The 17462-nt window shown below is 63.6% G+C and overlaps 1 protein-coding gene and 1 long non-coding RNA gene across 2 annotated transcripts; both read left to right on the plus strand.

The window, feature by feature from the left end:
• Positions 1-240: 240 nt before the first annotated feature.
• On the plus strand, positions 241-12038 carry LOC309452530 (red-sensitive opsin; the record flags this gene model as incomplete). The annotated part of the gene is made up of 10 exons (XM_082077150.1): positions 241-268; positions 576-700; positions 813-1023; positions 1298-1438; positions 1875-2120; positions 5027-5323; positions 6823-6991; positions 8070-8235; positions 9688-9927; positions 11925-12038. 10 exons carry the CDS (start codon positions 241-243, stop codon positions 12036-12038), a joined length of 1737 nt encoding a protein of 578 aa, XP_081933276.1.
• A 2841-nt stretch (positions 12039-14879) lies between these two features.
• On the plus strand, positions 14880-17373 carry LOC309452531. The gene is made up of 3 exons (XR_014186573.1): positions 14880-14989; positions 15809-15924; positions 17305-17373. It is a non-coding gene; the product is annotated as an uncharacterized lncRNA (long non-coding RNA).
• Positions 17374-17462: the final 89 nt, after the last annotated feature.

The raw sequence follows: 17462 nt of genomic DNA on the forward strand, positions 1-17462 counted from the left end.
TGGGTCAGCCCCCCACCCCCATGATGTGGGTCTGGGGTCCAACACCCGTGATGTGGGTCGGGGGTCCAACACCCGTTATGTGGGTCAGGGGTCCAACACCCGTTATGTGGGTCAGGGGGTTCAATGTCCCATTATGTGGGTCAGCCCCCCACCCCCGTTATGTGGGTCAGGGGTCCAACACCCGTTATGTGGGTCAGGGGTCCAACACCCGTTATGTGGGTCAGGGGTCCAACACCCGTTATGTGGGTCAGCCCCCCACCCCCGTTATGTGGGTCAGGGGTCCAACACCCGTTATGTGGGTCAGGGGGTTCAATGTCCCATTATGTGGCTCAGCCCCCCACCCCGTTATGTGGGTCAGGGGTCCAACACCCGTTATGTGGGTCGGGGGGTTCAATGTCCCATTATGTGGGTCAGCCCCCCACCCCGTTATGTGGGTCAGGGGGTTCAATGTCCCATTATGTGGCTCAGCCCCCCACCCCGTTATGTGGGTCAGCCCCCCGGTCGGGGGGGGGCGCCCCGGTGCAGCGGCGGGTGGGGGGGGGATTAGCACCAATTAACCCCCCGGCCCAATTAAGGGATCAGGGGGGGCCGGCGGATCGGGGGCGGCTATAAGAGCCGCGGCACCGCGCCCCGGCGCCGACGGACCCTCGCACCGGTCACCCGGTCACCCCGGTTACCGCCCGGTACCACCGGTTACCTGGTTAGTGCTCCCGGTTACCCCGTTACCGCCCGGTTACCCCATTAGTGCTCCTGGTTATTCCGGTTGTTACCCCGGTTGTTGCCCCGGTTACCGCTCCCGGTTACCCGGTTAGTGCTCCCGGTTACCCCGTTACCCCCTGGTTACCTGGTTAGTGCTCCCGGTTACCCCGTTACCGCCCGGTTACCCCATTAGTGCTCCTGGTTACCCCGGTTCTTACCCCGGTTACCCCCCCGGTTACCCGGTTAGTGCTCCCGGTTACCCCGGTTACCACCCCGGTTACCCGGTTAGTGCTCCCGGTTACCCCGTTACCCCCCGGTTACCCGGTTAGTGCTCCCGGTTACCCCGGTTACCACCCCGGTTACCTGGTTAGTGCTCCCGGTTACCCCGTTACCGCCCGGTTACCCCCCCGGTTACCTGGTTAGTGCTCCTGGTTACCCCGGTTACCACCCCGGTTACCCGGTTAGTGCTCCCGGTTACCCCGTTACCACCCGGTTACCCCATTAGTGCTCCTGGTTACCCCGGTTACCACCCTGGTTACCACCCCGGTTACCCGGTTAGTGCTCCCGGTGCTCCCGGTTATTCTGGTTGTTCCCCCAGTTGTTACCCCGGTTACCCGGTTAGTGCTCCCGGTTACCCCGTTACCCCCCGGTTACCTGGTTAGTGCTCCCGGTTACCCCGGTTACCACCCCGGTTACCCGGTTAGTGCTCCTGGTTACCCCGTTACCCCCCGGTTACCCGGTTAGTGCTCCCGGTTACCCCGTTACCCCCCGGTTACCTGGTTAGTGCTCCCGGTTACCCCGGTTGTTACCTCGGTTACCCCAGTTAATGCTCCCAGTTGTTACCCCGGTTACCGGTTGTTCCCCCCGGTTGCTCCCAGTTACCCCAGTTAGTGCTCCCGGTTGTTCCCCCGGTTGTTGCCGCGGTTCCCCCAGTTCCCGGTTGTTCCCCCGGTTCCCGGTTGTTCCCCCAGTTCCCGGTTGTTCCCCCGGTTACCCCGTTTCCCAGTTGTTCCTGCAGCTCCCGGTTGTTGCGCAGTTGCCATGGTTACCCCGTTTTGCGGTTGTTCCCGCAGCTCCCGGTTGTTGCGTGGTTGCCGTGGTTACCCCGGTTCGCGGCTGTTCCCACAGCTCCTGGTTGTTCCCCCGGTTACCCCATTTCCCGGTTGTTCCCCCAGTTCCCGGTTGTTGCCGCGGTTACCCCGGTTCGCGGTTGTTCCCGCAGCTCCCGGTTGTTGCGCGGTTGCCGTGGTTACCCCGTTTCCCGGTTGTTACCCCGTTTCCCGGCTGTTCCCGCAGCTCCGGTTGTTGCGCGGTTGCCGTGGTTACCATGGACGGGTTCGCGGCCGCGCGGCGGCGCCACGAGGACGAGGACACGACGCGGGACAGCGTGTTCACCTACACCAACAGCAACAACACCCGCGGTGAGGGGGGCCGGGGGGACATGGGGGCAATGGGGGTGATGGGGACATCGGGGACATTGGGGACATTGGGGGCAATGGGGGCGATGGGGACATGGGGGGTGATGGGGACATTGGGGACATTGGGGGCAATGGGGACATTGGGGACAATAGGGACAATGGGGACATGGGGGGTGATGGGGACATTGGGGACATTGGGGACATTGGGGGCAATGGGGACAATGGGGACATGGGGGGTGATGGGGACATTGGGGACATTGGGGGCAATGGGGACAGGGGGGGTGATGGGGACAATGGGGACATTGGGGGTGATGGGGACAATGGGGACACTGGGGACATGGGGGTCGATGGGGACATGGGGACATGGGGGTCGATGGGGACATCGGGGACATTGGGGACATTGGGGGCAATGGGGACAATGGGGACATGGGGGGCAATGGGGACAATGGGGACATGGGGGGTGATGGGGACAATGGGGACATGGGGGGTGATGGGGACATTGGGGACATTGGGGACATTGGGGACATGGGGTCGATGGGGACATTGGGGGTGATGGGGACATTGGGGGTGATGGGGACATTGGGGACATTGGGGACATGGGGGACATGGGGGGCAATGGGGACATTGGGGACATTGGGGACATGGGGGTCAATGGGGACAGTGGGGACTCCAGGGGCTCATTGGGGACCCACTGAGGACCCACCGGGGACACTGGGACCCCCTGGGGACCCAATGGGGACCCCCTGGGACACTGGGACCCTTGGGACCCACCAAGGATGTTGGGGACACTGGGGACCCAACTGGGACCCACTGGGACACCAGGGATGTCGGGGACACTGGGGACCCAACGGGGACCCCCGGTGAGCCCCTGTGACCCACTGGGGACACCGGTGACACTGGTGACACCCCCAGTGTCCATTGGTGACACTGGTGACCCATGGTGGCTCATTGGTGACCCATGGGGACACTGGGGACCCCATTGGTGACCCATGGTGGCTCATTGGTGACCCATGGGGACACTGGGGACCCCATTGAGGGCTCATTGGGGACACTGGGGACCCCATTGGTGACCCATGGGGACTCATTGGTGACCCATGGGGACACTGGGGACCCCATTGAGGGCTCATTGGGGACACTGGGGACCCCATTGGTGACCCATGGGGACTCATTGGTGACCCATGGGGACACTGGGGACCCCATTGGGGGCTCATTGGTGACACTGGGGACCCCATTGGTGACCCATGGGGACTCATTGGTGACCCATGGGGACACCGGGGACCCCATTGGGGGCTCATTGGGGACACTGGGGACCCCATTGGTGACCCATGGGGACTCATTGGTGACCCATGGGGACTCATTGGTGACCCATGGGGACACTGGGGACCCCATTGAGGGCTCATTGGGGACACTGGGGACCCCATTGGTGACCCATGGGGACTCATTGGTGACCCATGGGGACACTGGGGACCCCATTGGTGACCCATGGGGACTCATTGGTGACCCATGGGGACACCGGGGACCCCATTGAGGGCTCATTGGGGACACTGGGGACCCCATTGGTGACCCATAGTGACCCATGGGGACTCATTGGTGACCCATGGGGACTCCTTGGTGACACTGGGGACCCCATTGGGGACACTGGTGATCCATGGGGATTCATTGGTGACCCATGGGGACCCATGGTGACCCATGGGGACTCATTGGTGACACTGGGGATCCCATTGGTGACCCATGGGGACTCATTGGTGACACTGGGGACCCTATTGGGGACACCGGTGACCCATGGGGACTCATTGGTGACCCATGGGGACCCCATTGGTGACCCATGGTGACACTGGGGACCTCATTGGGGGCTCATTAGTGACCCATGGGGAGTCATTGGTGACCCATGGGGACCCCATTGGTGACACTGGGGACCCATGGGGAGTCATTGGGGACCCATGGTGACCGATGGTGACCCATGGGGACTCATTGGTGACCCATGCGGACTCACTGGTGACCCATAGTGACCCATGGGGACTCATTGGTGACCCCATTGGTGACCCATAGTGACCCATGGGGACTCATTGGTGACCCATGGGGACTCACTGGTGACCCATAGTGACCCATGGGGACTCATTGGTGACCCCATTGGTGTCCCATAGTGACCCATGGGGACTCATTGGTGACCCATGGGGACTCACTGGTGACCCATGGTGACCCATGGGGACTCATTGGTCACACTGGGGATCCCATTGGTGACCCATAGTGACCCATGGGGACTCATTGGTGACACTGGGGACCCCATTGGGGACCCATAGGGAGTCACTGGTGACCCATGGTGACCATGGTGACACTGGGGACGCCATTGGGGACACTAGGGACCCATGGTGACCCATGGGGACACTGGGGACCCCATTGGGGACACTGGGGATCCCATTGGTGACCCATGGGGACCCATGGTGACCCCATTGGGGACCCATTGGTGACACTGGAGATCCCATTGGTGACCCATGGGGACTCATTGGTGACACTGGGGACACCATTGGTGACCCATGGGGACACTGGGGACCCCATTGGGGGCTCATTTGGGACACTGGGGACCCCATTGGGGGCTCATTGGTGACACTGGGGACCCCATTGGTGACCCATGGTGACCATGGTGACCCATGGGGACTCATTGGTGACCCCATTGGTGACCCATAGTGACCCATGGGGACTCATTGGTGACACTGGGGACCCCACTGGAGACCCATAGGGAGTCATTGGTGACCCATGGGGACTCATTGGTGACCCATAGTGACCCATGGGGAGTCATTGGTGACCCATGGTGACCATGGTGACCCATGGGGACTCATTGGTGACCCATGGTGACCCATAGTGACCCATGGTGACCCATGGGGACTCATTGGTGACCCCGATGTCCCCAGGTCCCTTCGAGGGCCCCAACTACCACATCGCCCCGCGCTGGGTGTACAACCTGACGTCGCTGTGGATGATCTTCGTGGTGCTGGCGTCCGTGTTCACCAACGGGCTGGTGCTGGTGGCCACCTGGCGCTTCAAGAAGCTGCGGCACCCGCTCAACTGGATCCTGGTCAACCTGGCGCTGGCCGACCTGGGCGAGACCGTCATCGCCAGCACCATCAGCGTGGTCAACCAGATCTCGGGGTACTTCGTGCTGGGACACCCCATGTGTGTCATTGAAGGATACACCGTGTCTGCCTGTGGTGAGATGTGGGGCAGGGTGTGGGGAGATGTGGGGCAATGTGTGGGGCACCATCAGCGTGGTCAACCAGATCTCAGGGTACTTCGTGCTGGGGCACCCCATGTGTGTCATTGAAGGATACACCGTGTCTGCCTGCGGTGAGATGTGGGGCAATGTGTGGGGAGATGTGGGGCAGGGAGATGTGGGGCAGGGAGATGTGGGGCAGGGTGTGGGGCAGGGTGTGGGGCAGGGTGTGGGGAGATGTGGGGCAGGGTGTGGGGCACCATCAGCGTGGTCAACCAGATCTCAGGGTACTTCGTGCTGGGGCACCCCATGTGTGTCATTGAAGGATACACCGTGTCTGCCTGCGGTGAGATGTGGGGCAATGTGTGGGGAGATGTGGGGCAGGGTGTGGGGAGATGTGGGGCAGGGTGTGGGGCACCATCAGCGTGGTCAACCAGATCTCGGGGTACTTCGTGCTGGGACACCCCATGTGTGTCATCGAGGGCTACACCGTGTCTGCCTGCGGTGAGATGTGGGGCAATGTGTGGGGCAGGGAGATGTGGGGCAGGGTGTGGGTCAGTGTGGGGCAGGGTGTGGGGAGAGGTGTGGGACACCCCATGTGTGTCATTGAAGGATACACCGTGTCTGCCTGCGGTGAGATGTGGGGCAATGTGTGGGGCAGGGTGTGGGGAGATGTGGGGCAGGGTGTGGCGTGAGATGGAGGGCACCCCATGTGTGTCATCGAGGGCTACACCGTGTCTGCCTGCGGTGAGATGTGGGGCGATGTGTGGGGCAGAGCTGTGGGGCTGTACTCTGTGGGGCTCAATGCTGTGGGTCAGCCTGTTACGGGGCTGTGCTCTATGGGGCTGTGCTCCATGGGGCTGTGCTCCATGGGGCTGTGCTCTATGGGTCCATATGCTATAGGGATGTGTTCTATGGGTCTGTGCTCTATGGGGCTGTGCTCTATAGGGATGTGTTCTATGGGGCTGTGTTCTATGGGGCTGTGCTCCATGGGGCTGTGCTCTATGGGTCCATATGTTATAGGGATGTGTTCTATGGGGCTGTGCTCCAGGGGTCTGTGCTCCATGGGGCTGTGCTCTATAGGGATGTGTTCTATGGGTCTGTGCTCTATGGGGCTGTGCTCTATAGGGATGTGTTCTATGGGGCTGTGCTCTATAGGGATGTGTTCTATGGGGCTGTGTTCTATGGGGCTGTGCTCTATGGGGCTGTGCTCTATAGGGATGTGTTCTATGGGGCTGTGCTCTATGGGGCTGTGCTCTATGGGGCTGTGCTCTATAGGGATGTGTTCTATGGGGCTGTGCTCTATGGGTCTGTGCTCTATAGGGATGTGCTCTATGGGTCTGTGCTCTATAGGGATGTGTTCTATGGGGCTGTGCTCTATGGGGTTGTGCTCTATGGGGCTGTGCTCTATAGGGCTGTGTTCTATGGGGCTGTGCTCTATGGGGCTGCGCTCCATGGGTCCGTTCGCTATGGGGCAGCCCCTAACCTGCCCCACAGGCATCACGGCGCTCTGGTCGCTCGCCATCATCTCCTGGGAGCGCTGGTTCGTGGTCTGCAAGCCCTTCGGGAACATCAAGTTCGACGGGAAGCTGGCGCTGGCCGGGATCGTGTTCTCATGGGTCTGGTCGTGCGCGTGGACCGCGCCGCCCATCTTCGGCTGGAGCAGGTGGGGCTGAGCTGTGGGGCTGAGCTGTGGGGCTGAGCCGCTGTGGGGCTGAGCTGTGGGGCTGAGCTGTGGGGCTGAGCCGCTGTGGGGCTGAGCTGTGGGGCTGAGCTGCTGTGGGGCTGAGCTGCTGTGGGGCTGAGCTGTGGGGCTGAGCCGCTGTGGGGCTGAGCTGTGGGGCTGAGCTGTGGGGCTGAGCCGCTGTGGGGCTGAGCCGCTGTGGGGCCGGAGCGGCTGTGGGGCTGAGCCGTGTGGGGCTGAGCCGCTGTGGGGCTGGAGCGGGTGTGGGGCTGAGCCGTGTGGGGCTGAGCTGTGGGGCTGAGCCGCTGTGGGGCTGAGCCACTGTGGGGCTGAGCTGTGGGGCTGAGCCGCTGTGGGGCTGAGCTGTGGGGCTGGAGCAGGTGGGGCTGAGCTGTGGGGCTGAGCCGCTGTGGGGCTGGAGCAGGTGGGGCTGAGCTGTGGGGCTGAGCCGCTGTGGGGCTGAGCCGTGTGGGGCTGAGCCGTGTGGGGCTGAGATGCTGTGGGGCTGAGCCGCTGTGGGGCTGGAGCGGGTGTGGGGCTGAGCCGCTGTGGGGCTGGAGCAGCTGTGGGGCTGAGCCGCTGTGGGGCTGAGCGGCTGTGGGGCTGGAGCCGGTGTGGGGCTGAGCCGCTGTGGGGCTGAGCTGTGGGGCTGAGCCGCTGTGGGGCTGAGCCGCTGTGGGGTTGAGCCGCTGTGGGGCTGAGCCGTGTGGGGCTGAGCTGTGTGGGGCTGGAGCAGGTGTGGGGCTGAGCCGCTGTGGGGCTGAGCCGTGTGGGGCTGAGCCGGTGTGGGGCTGAGCCGCTGTGGGGCTGAGCCGTGTGGGGCTGAGCGGGTGTGGGGCTGAGCTGTGGGGCTGAGCCGTGTGGGGCTGAGCTGTGGGGCTGAGCCGCTGTGGGGCTGAGCCGTGTGGGGCTGAGCCGTGTGGGGCTGAGCTGTGGGGCTGAGCTGTGGGGCTGAGCCGCTGTGGGGCTGGAGCGGGTGTGGGGCTGGAGCGGGTGTGGGGCTGAGCCGCTGTGGGGCTGAGCTGTGGGGCTGAGCCGTGTGGGGCCGGCCCCCCCGCAGGTACTGGCCCCACGGGCTGAAGACGTCGTGCGGCCCCGACGTGTTCAGCGGCAGCTCCGACCCGGGGGTGCAGAGCTACATGGTGGTGCTGATGGTCACCTGCTGCTTCTTCCCGCTCGCCATCATCGTCCTGTGCTACCTGCAAGTCTGGCTGGCCATCCGCGCGGTGAGACCCATAGATCCGCCCCATAGATCCATCCTGACCCATAGATCCGCCCCATAGATCCACCCCACACACCCCCACTGCCCCATCGTCCTGCGCTACCTGCAAGTCTGGCTGGCCATCCGCGCGGTGAGACCCATAGACCTGACCCACTGAGCCCCATAGATCCGTCCTGACCCATAGATCCGCCCCATAGATCCATCCTGACCCATAGATCCACCCCATAGATCCACCCCACACACCCCCACTGCCCCATCGTCCTGCGCTACCTGCAAGTCTGGCTGGGCATCCGTGCGGTGAGACCCATAGACCTGACCCACTGAGCCCCATAGATCCATCCTGACCCATAGATCCGCCCCATAGATCCGCCCTGACCCATAGATCCACCCCATAGATCCACCCCACACACCCCCACTGCCCCATCGTCCTGCGCTACCTGCAAGTCTGGCTGGCCATCTGCGCGGTGAGACCCATAGACCTGACCCATAGATCCACCCTGACCCATAGACCTGACCCATAGATCCATCCTGACCCATAGACCTGACCCATAGATCTGCCCTGACCCATAGATCTGCCCCCCAGCTTGTCCCCCACGTCTCCCCACATCCCCATAACCCTCCATACCCCCCATTTGTCCCCGTGTTCAGGTGACGGCGCAACAGGAGTCGGGGTCCCCACATCCCCCCATAACCCCCACATCCCCCCATAACCCCCACATCCCCCCATAGCCCCCACATCCCCCCATAACCCCCACATCCCCCCATACCCCCCCCAGCTCATGGTGCAGCAGAAGAAGCCGGAGTCCCCTTTAACCCCCATAACCCCCCAGCCCCACATCTCCCCACATCTCCCCACATCTCCCCCATGTCCATAGGTCGCAGCCCAGCAGAAGGAGTCGGAGTTGACGCAGAAGGCGGAGAAGGAGTCAGAGACCCCATAACCCCATAACCCCATAACCCCATAACCCCCATAACCCCATAACCCCCAAAACCCCATAGCCCCATAACCCCCATAACCCCATAACCCCATAACCCCCATAGCCCCATAACCCCCATAACCCCCATAACCCCATAACCCCCATAACCCCATCACCCCCATAGCCCCATAACCCCATAACCCCATAACCCCCCATAACCCCATAACCCCATCACCCCCATAACCCCATAACCCCATAACCCCCATAACCCCATAACCCCATCACCCCCATAACCCCCATAAGCCCATAACCCCCATAACCCCCATAGCCCCATAACCCCATAACCCCCCATAGCCCCATAACCCCCATAACCCCATAACCCCATCACCCCCATAACCCCATAACCCCATAACCCCCATAACCCCATAACCCCATCACCCCCATAACCCCCATAACCCCCCAGCCCCATAACCCCCATAACCCCATAACCCCCCAGCCCCACATCTCCCCCATCTCCCCCATCTCCCCCATCTCCCCAGGTGGCGGCGCAGCAGAAGGAGTCGGAGTCGACGCAGAAGGCGGAGAAGGAGGTGTCGCGCATGGTGGTGGTGATGATCGTCGCCTACTGCTTCTGCTGGGGCCCCTACACCATCTTCGCCTGTTTCGCCGCCGCCAACCCCGGCTACGCCTTCCACCCCCTGGCGGCCGCGCTGCCCGCCTACTTCGCCAAGAGCGCCACCATCTACAACCCCATCATCTACGTCTTCATGAACAGACAGGTACGGACAGACAGACACACAGACAGACAGACAGACACAGGGACACACAGACAGACACACACACACACACACACAGACAGACACACGGACACCCCCGCCTACTTCGCCAAGAGCGCCACCATCTACAACCCCATCATCTACGTCTTCATGAACAGACAGGTACGGACACACGGACACACGGACACACACACACACACACAGACACACGGACACACGGACACACGGACAGACAGACAGACACACACACACAGACACACGGACACACGGACACCCCCGCCTACTTCGCCAAGAGCGCCACCATCTACAACCCCATCATCTACGTCTTCATGAACAGACAGGTACGGACACACCGACACACGGACACACACACAGACACACGGACAGACACACGGACACACACACACAGACACACGGACACACACACACAGACACACGGACACCCCCGCCTACTTCGCCAAGAGCGCCACCATCTACAACCCCATCATCTACGTCTTCATGAACAGACAGGTACGGACACACCGACACATGGACACACACACACAGACACACGGACACACGGACACACACACACAGACACACGGACACCCCCGCCCACTTCGCCAAGAGCGCCACCATCTACAACCCCATCATCTACGTCTTCATGAACAGACAGGTACAGACACACCGACACACAGGGACAGACACACGGACACACCGACACACGGACAGACACACGGACACATGGACAGACACACACACACACACACAGACACACGGACACCCCCGCCTACTTCGCCAAGAGCGCCACCATCTACAACCCCATCATCTACGTCTTCATGAACAGACAGGTACGGACACACCGACACACGGACAGACACACGGACACACGGACAGACACATGGACACACACACACAGACACACGGACACCCCCGCCTACTTCGCCAAGAGCGCCACCATCTACAACCCCATCATCTACGTCTTCATGAACAGACAGGTACGGACACACGGACACACAGGGACAGACACACGGACACACAGACACACGGACAGACAGACAGACACACACACACAGACACGCGGACACACGGACACACACACACAGACACACGGACACACAGACACACAGAGACACGGACAGACACACGGACACATGGACTCACGGACACACAGACACACAGATGGACACACAGACATATAGACACGCGGACACACGGACACAGACACATGGCCCCAGGAAAACAGGGACGGACACACGGACACACAGACACGTGGACACACAGACACGTGGACACACGGACATGGACACGCGGACACGTGGCCCTAGGGACACAGGGACGGACACACGGACACACAGACACACGGACATGGACATGTGGCTCCAGGGACAGACACACGGACGCACAGACAGACGGACACGCGGACACACGGACATGGACACATGGCCCCAGGGACGGACACGCGGACACATGGACACGCAGACACACAGACACACGGACACATGGACACGCGGACACACGGACATGGACACATGGCCCCAGGAAAACAGGGACGGACACACGGACACGCAGACACACGGACACGGCCGCGGGGACTCGGGCAGCAGCCACCCCCGCCCGTCCGTGTGTCCGTCCCCGTGTCCACGTGTCCGTCCGTGTCTCCATGTCCGTGTGTCCCCGTGTCCATCCCCGTGTCCACGTGTCCGTCCGTGTCTCCATGTCCGTGTGTCCCCGTGTCCATCCCCGTGTCCACGTGTCCGTCCGTGTCTCCATGTCCGTGTGTCCCCGTGTCCGTGTCTCCATCCCCGTGACCGTGTCCCCGTGTCCACCCCCGTGTCCGTGTGTCCGTCCGTGTCCCCGTGTCCGTGTCCCCCCGTGACCGTGTCCCCGTGTCCACCCCCGTGTCTGTGTGTCCGTCCGTGTCCCCGTGTCCGAGTCCCCCCGTGACCGCGTGTCCCCGTGTCCGTGTGTCCGTGTCCCCGTGTCCGTGTCCCCCCGTGACCGTGTCCCCGTGTCCGCAGTTCCGGAACTGCATCCTGCAGCTGTTCGGGAAGAAGGTCGACGACGGCTCCGAGGTGTCCACGTCGCGCACCGAAGTGTCCTCGGTGTCCAGCTCCTCCGTGTCCCCCGCGTAGCCACAATAAACCCGCCAACCGCACCCCGCAGCCAATGGGAGCCCGCCGCGCCGCCCGCGTGGGCCAATCAGGAGAGGGGGGAGGAGGAGTCCCCCATTGCCCCCCAAGGCTCACTATTTGGCAGCCCCATTGCCCCCTATAGCTCACTATCTGGCAGCCCCATAGCCCCCCAAGGCTCACTATTTGGCAGCCCCATAGCCCCCCAAGGCTCACTATTTGGCAGCCCCATAGCCCCCCAATGCTCACTATTTGGCAGCCCCATTGCCCCCTATAGCTCACTATCTGGCAGCCCCATTGCCCCCCAAGGCTCAATATCTGGCAGCCCCATAGCCCCCCAAGGCTCACTATTTGGCAGCCCCATAGCCCCCCAAGGCTCACTATCTGGCAGCCCCATAGCCCCCCAAGGCTCACTATTTGGCAACCCCATAGCCCCCCAAGGCTCACTATCTGGCAGCCCCATTGCCCCCTATAGCTCAATGGCTGAGACAAATGGGGCTTATTGGGGTGTTTTTGGTCAGTTTTGGGGTGATTTCGGTCAGTTTTGGGGTGATTTGGGGTGATTTCAGTCAGTTTTGGGGTGCTTTGGGTCAGTTTTGGGGTGATTTGGGTCAGTTTTGGGGTGATTTGGGTGTTTTTGGCGTGTTTCGGGGTCGCCGTTGGCCCGCGGCGCTGTCACTCCGGGCGCGGCCCCGCCCCGCCCGCCCGCGCGGGCCAATCAGGAGAGGGGGGGAGGAGGCGCGCCACGGGGTGGGCGGGGCGGGGGGAGGTGAGCGGCGGCGCGAAGTGACCAATCAGAGGACGGCGAGCGCGGGGGTGGGCGGGGCTCAGGTTGCCCGCGGGTGTTTCAAACGGCGGCGGCGCGCGCTGTGCTCCCATTGGCCGGGAGGGGCGGGGAGGGGGCGGAGCCGAGGTGGGGGGGGGGCGGTGACGAGCCCGTCCCGCGAGCGCTGCGCTGCGATTGGCCGAAAAGGGCGGGAAGAGCGCGCGCAGCGCCATAAACGGCCGGAGCCGCGCCGGCGCCGCCGCGCTCTGATTGGCTGAGAAGGTCGGGGGCGGAGCCAGGGGTGGTCGGAAGGATTTCGCGGGAGAAGTGGCGAGGTTCGCGGGAAAACTGGGGGGGTTTCGCGGGAAAACTGGGGACACCCCCACCAGACCCGCCCCCCCGCCCCTCGGGCCCCCCCAACGAGCCCCGTTTAGCCGGGGGGGTCCCCCTGACTGACCCCCCACCCTGGGGGGGCGTTTTAATTTACTCTCATTTATCGTATGTGATTATTTAATTGGGGGGGGGGGGTCACGTGAGGGCGGCACCGGTGCGACCCCCCCCCCGCGGGGTGATTAAACACGGACGGGACGAGCGGCTGCGGGGGGGGCCGGTCTGTCCATCCGTCCTGGGGGGGTCAGTCTGTCTGTCCATCACTCTGGGGACCCCCGAGACCCCCAGACCCCCCCGGACCCCCCCCCAGGGCCCCCCCAAAGACCCCTGACCCCCTCCTGGGACCCCCAGACCCCCCCGGGACCCCCCAGGACCCCCCCGGGACCCACAAACCCCCCCAGGACCCCAAAACCCCCCCTGACCCCCCACAAACCCCCCCCCCCGGGACCCCCCATGGGACATCATGGACACCACAGACAGCCCCAAAGCCCCCTAAGGCTCACTATTTGGCAGCCCCATTGCCCCCTATAGCTCACTATTTGGCAGCCCCATTGCCCCCCAAGGCTCACTATTTGGCAGCCCCATAGCCCCCCAAGGCTCACTATTTGGCAGCCCCATAGCCCCCCAAGGCTCACTATTTGGCAGCCCCATAGCCCCCTATAGCTCCCTATTTAGCAGCCCCATTGCCCCCTATAGCTCACTATTTGGCAGCCCCATAGCCCCCCAAGGCTCACTATTTGGCAGCCCCATAGCCCCCCAAGGCTCACTATTTGGCAGCCCCATTGCCCCCAAGGCTCACTATTTGGCAGCCCCATAGCCCCCCAAGGCTCACTATTTGGCAGCCCCAGTGCCCCCTATAGCTCACTATTTGGCAGCCCCAGTGCCCCCAAAGCTCAATGGGTGAGACCAATGGGGCTCATTGGGGACACTGGGGGTGTTTTTGGGAACTTTGGGTGAGTTTGGGGTGTTTGGATGTTTCTTTTGGGGGTTGTTTTTGGGTGTTTTTGGGGTGTTTTGGGGTGTTTCAGGTGTTTTGGTACCCGAGCACCACGCTGAGTGCACAGGGGGGTTGGGGGGCACTTTTGGGTGACTTTGGTCAGTTTTGGGGCGATTTGGGCTGTTTTTGGTCAGTTTTGGGGTGATTTCGGTCAGTTTTGGGGTGTTTTTGGGGTGTTTTGGGTCAGTTTTGGGGTGTGTTGGGGCTGTTTTTGGTCAGTTTTGGGGTGATTTGGGTCAGTTTTGGGGTGATTTGGGTCAGTTTTGGGGTGTTTTGGGGTGATTTGTGTCAGTTTTGGGGTGATTTGGGGTGCTTTGGGTCAGTTTTGGGGTGATTTTGGTCAGTTTTGGGGTGTTTTTGGGGTGTTTTTGGTCAGTTTTGGGGCCCCCCCGCCCCACTCAGCGGTCGCCATGATGAAGCGCGCCACCCGGAAGCGCGCGCGCGGGCCTCGGCCCCGCCCCCCCCGGGAAGAACGGCGGTGACGTCGCTGCGGGACGGACGGACGGACGGACCGACCGACTGACGCGGCGCTTCCCGGAGTGGGCGGGGACTCCGCCGCTCCGCCCGCTCCTATTGGTCGAGAGGCGGAGCCGGCGCGCGGGGAGGCTCCCGATTGGCGGCAGCCGAGCGGGGCGGAGCGAGAGGGAAAGGAGGGCGCGGACTGCAGTGGGCGGGGCCGCCCGGCGGCGCTGGCCAATCAGCGTGCGCGGCGGCGCGGCGGCGGCCAATCGCGCCGGGCGGCCGGGAGCGCGGGAAATGGCGGCGGCGGCGGCGGCGGCGGCTGCGCTGGAGCGGCTGGAGGTGACGGCGGCACCGGGGGCGGGGGGCCCGGGGGGCGGGGCCGGGGGCGGGGCCGGGGGGTCCCGGTGCCTCCAGGGCTCGGTCCCGGGGGTCTCGGGTCTCGGTTCCCCCGGGTCCCGGTGCCGCAGTGTCCGCCCCGCAGGCGCTGGCGTGTCCCGCGGTGTCCCGGGGGTCCCGGTGCTCAGTGTCCCCCCAGGCGCTCTCGTGTCCCGCGGTGTCCCGGGGGTCCCGGTGTCCCGGGGGTCCCGGTGCTCAGTGTCCCCCCCGTTCCCAGGCGCTGTCCTGTCCCGGTGTCCCGGTGTCCGGGGTTCCCGGTGTCCGTCCCGGTGTCCCGGTGTCCGTCCCGGTGTCTGTCCCGGGGGTCCCGGTGCTCAGTGTCCCCCCCGTTCCCAGGCGCTGTCCTGTCCCGGTGTCCGGGGTTCCCGGTGTCCCGGTGTCCGTCCCGGTGTCCCGGTGTCCCGGTGTCTGTCCCGGGGGTCCCGGGGGGTCCCCGTGGGTCCCGGTGCTCAGTGTCCCCCCCCATTCCCAGGCGCTGTCCTGTCCCGGTGTCCGGGGTTCCCGGTGTCCCGGTGTCCGTCCCGGTGTCCCGGTGTCTGTCCCGCGGTGTCCTGGTGTCTGTCCCGGTGTTCCGGTGTCTGTCCCGGTGTCTGTCCCGCGGTGTCCCGGGGGGTCCCGGTGCTCAGTGTCCCCCCCATTCCCAGGCGCTGTCGTGTCCCGCGCTGTCGGCGCTGCTCCCGCTGTCCCGGTGTCTCGGGGGTGCCGGGGGGTCCCGGTGTCCCGGGTCCCGGTGCTCAGTGTCCCGTTCCCCCCCGTTCCCAGGCTCTCTCCTGCCCGGCGCTGTCGGCGCTGCCCCCGCTGTCCCCGCCCGCGGCGCTGCGGCTGCTCTGCGCGCCCTCGGCGCTGCGGCTGCGGCTGCTCGAGTGGCTGGGACAGCGGTAATGAACCTGAACCTGAACCTGAACCCCTGAACCCCCAAACCCTGAACCCCTGAACCCCAAACCGACCCCTGAACTGACCCCTGAACCCCCAAACTGACCCCCGAACTGACCCCTGAGCCCCCGGCCCGGCGGCTGCGGCTGCTTGAGTGGCTGGGACAGCGGTAATGAACCTGAACCTGAACCTGAACCCCCAAACCGACCCCTGAACCCCCAAACTGACCCCTGAACCCCCGGCCCGGCGGCTGCGGCTGCTCGAGTGGCTGGGACAGCGGTACGGACCGAACCCCTGAACCCCCAAACCCTGAACCCCCCAAAACCTGAACCCCGAATCCCTGAACCCTGAGCCCTGAACCCCCAAACCTGAACCCCGAACCCTGAACCCCCCAAACCCCTGAACCCCCTGAACCCCAAACACCAGAACCCCCTGAAGCCCAAACCCCTGAACCCTGAAACCCTGAACCCCCCAAACCCTGAAACCCCGAACCCCCCGACCCCCAGGTCTCTGAACAACCTGAACCCCCCGAACCCCATGAAACCTGAACCCCCAAAACCCTGAAACCCCAAACCCTGATCCCCCAAACCCTGAACCCTGAACCCCATGAACCCCATGAACCCTGAAACCCCCAAACCCTGAACCCCCAAATCCCTTGAACCCCCAAACCCCCGCACCCCCATCCCGAACCCCCAAACCCTGATCCCCCAAACCCTGAACCCTGAACCCCATGAACCCCATGAAACCTGAACCCCCCAAACCCTGAACCCCCAAATCCCTTGAACCCCCAAACCCCCGCACCCCCATCCTGAACCCCCGAACCCCCAAACCCTGAACCCCCAAATCCCCTGATCCCCCAAACCCTGAACCCTGAACCCCCCGAACCCTGAACCCCCAAATCCCTTGAACCCCCAAACCCCCGCACCCCCATCCTGAACCCCCGAACCCCCAAACCCTGAACCCCCAAATCCCCTGATCCCCCAAACCCTGAACCCTGAACCCCATGAACCCTGAACCCCCCAAACCCTGAACCCCCAAATCCCTTGAACCCCCAAACCCCCGCACCCCCATCCTGAACCCCCGAACCCCCAAACCCTGAACCCCCAAATCCCCTGATCCCCCAAACCCTGAACCCTGAACCCCATGAACCCTGAACCCCCCAAACCCTGAACCCCCAAATCCCTTGAACCCCCAAACCCCCGCACCCCCATCCTGAACCCCCGAACCCCCAAACCCTGAACCCCCAAATCCCCTGATCCCCCAAACCCTGAACCCTGAACCCCATGAACCCTGAACCCCCAAATCCCTTGAACCCCCAAACCCCCGCACCCCCATCCCGAACCCCCAAACCCTGAACCCCCAAACCCCTGCCCCTGCCCCCCCAGGGCGTACCCCCCGTTCGCCGCCCGCCTGGAGACCCTGCAGGACGGACCCGAGGACGCGCGGCTGCGAGGTGGGACCCCAAACGACCCCCCCAAAGTGACCCCCCCAAACCGACCCCCCCAAAGTGCCCCCTGCACCCCCCAGTCCAACCAGTGCCCCC

Source organism: Streptopelia decaocto (assembly GCF_964273445.1).
Source record: "Streptopelia decaocto genome assembly, contig: HAP1_SCAFFOLD_796, whole genome shotgun sequence".
NCBI lineage: Eukaryota > Metazoa > Chordata > Aves > Columbiformes > Columbidae > Streptopelia > Streptopelia decaocto.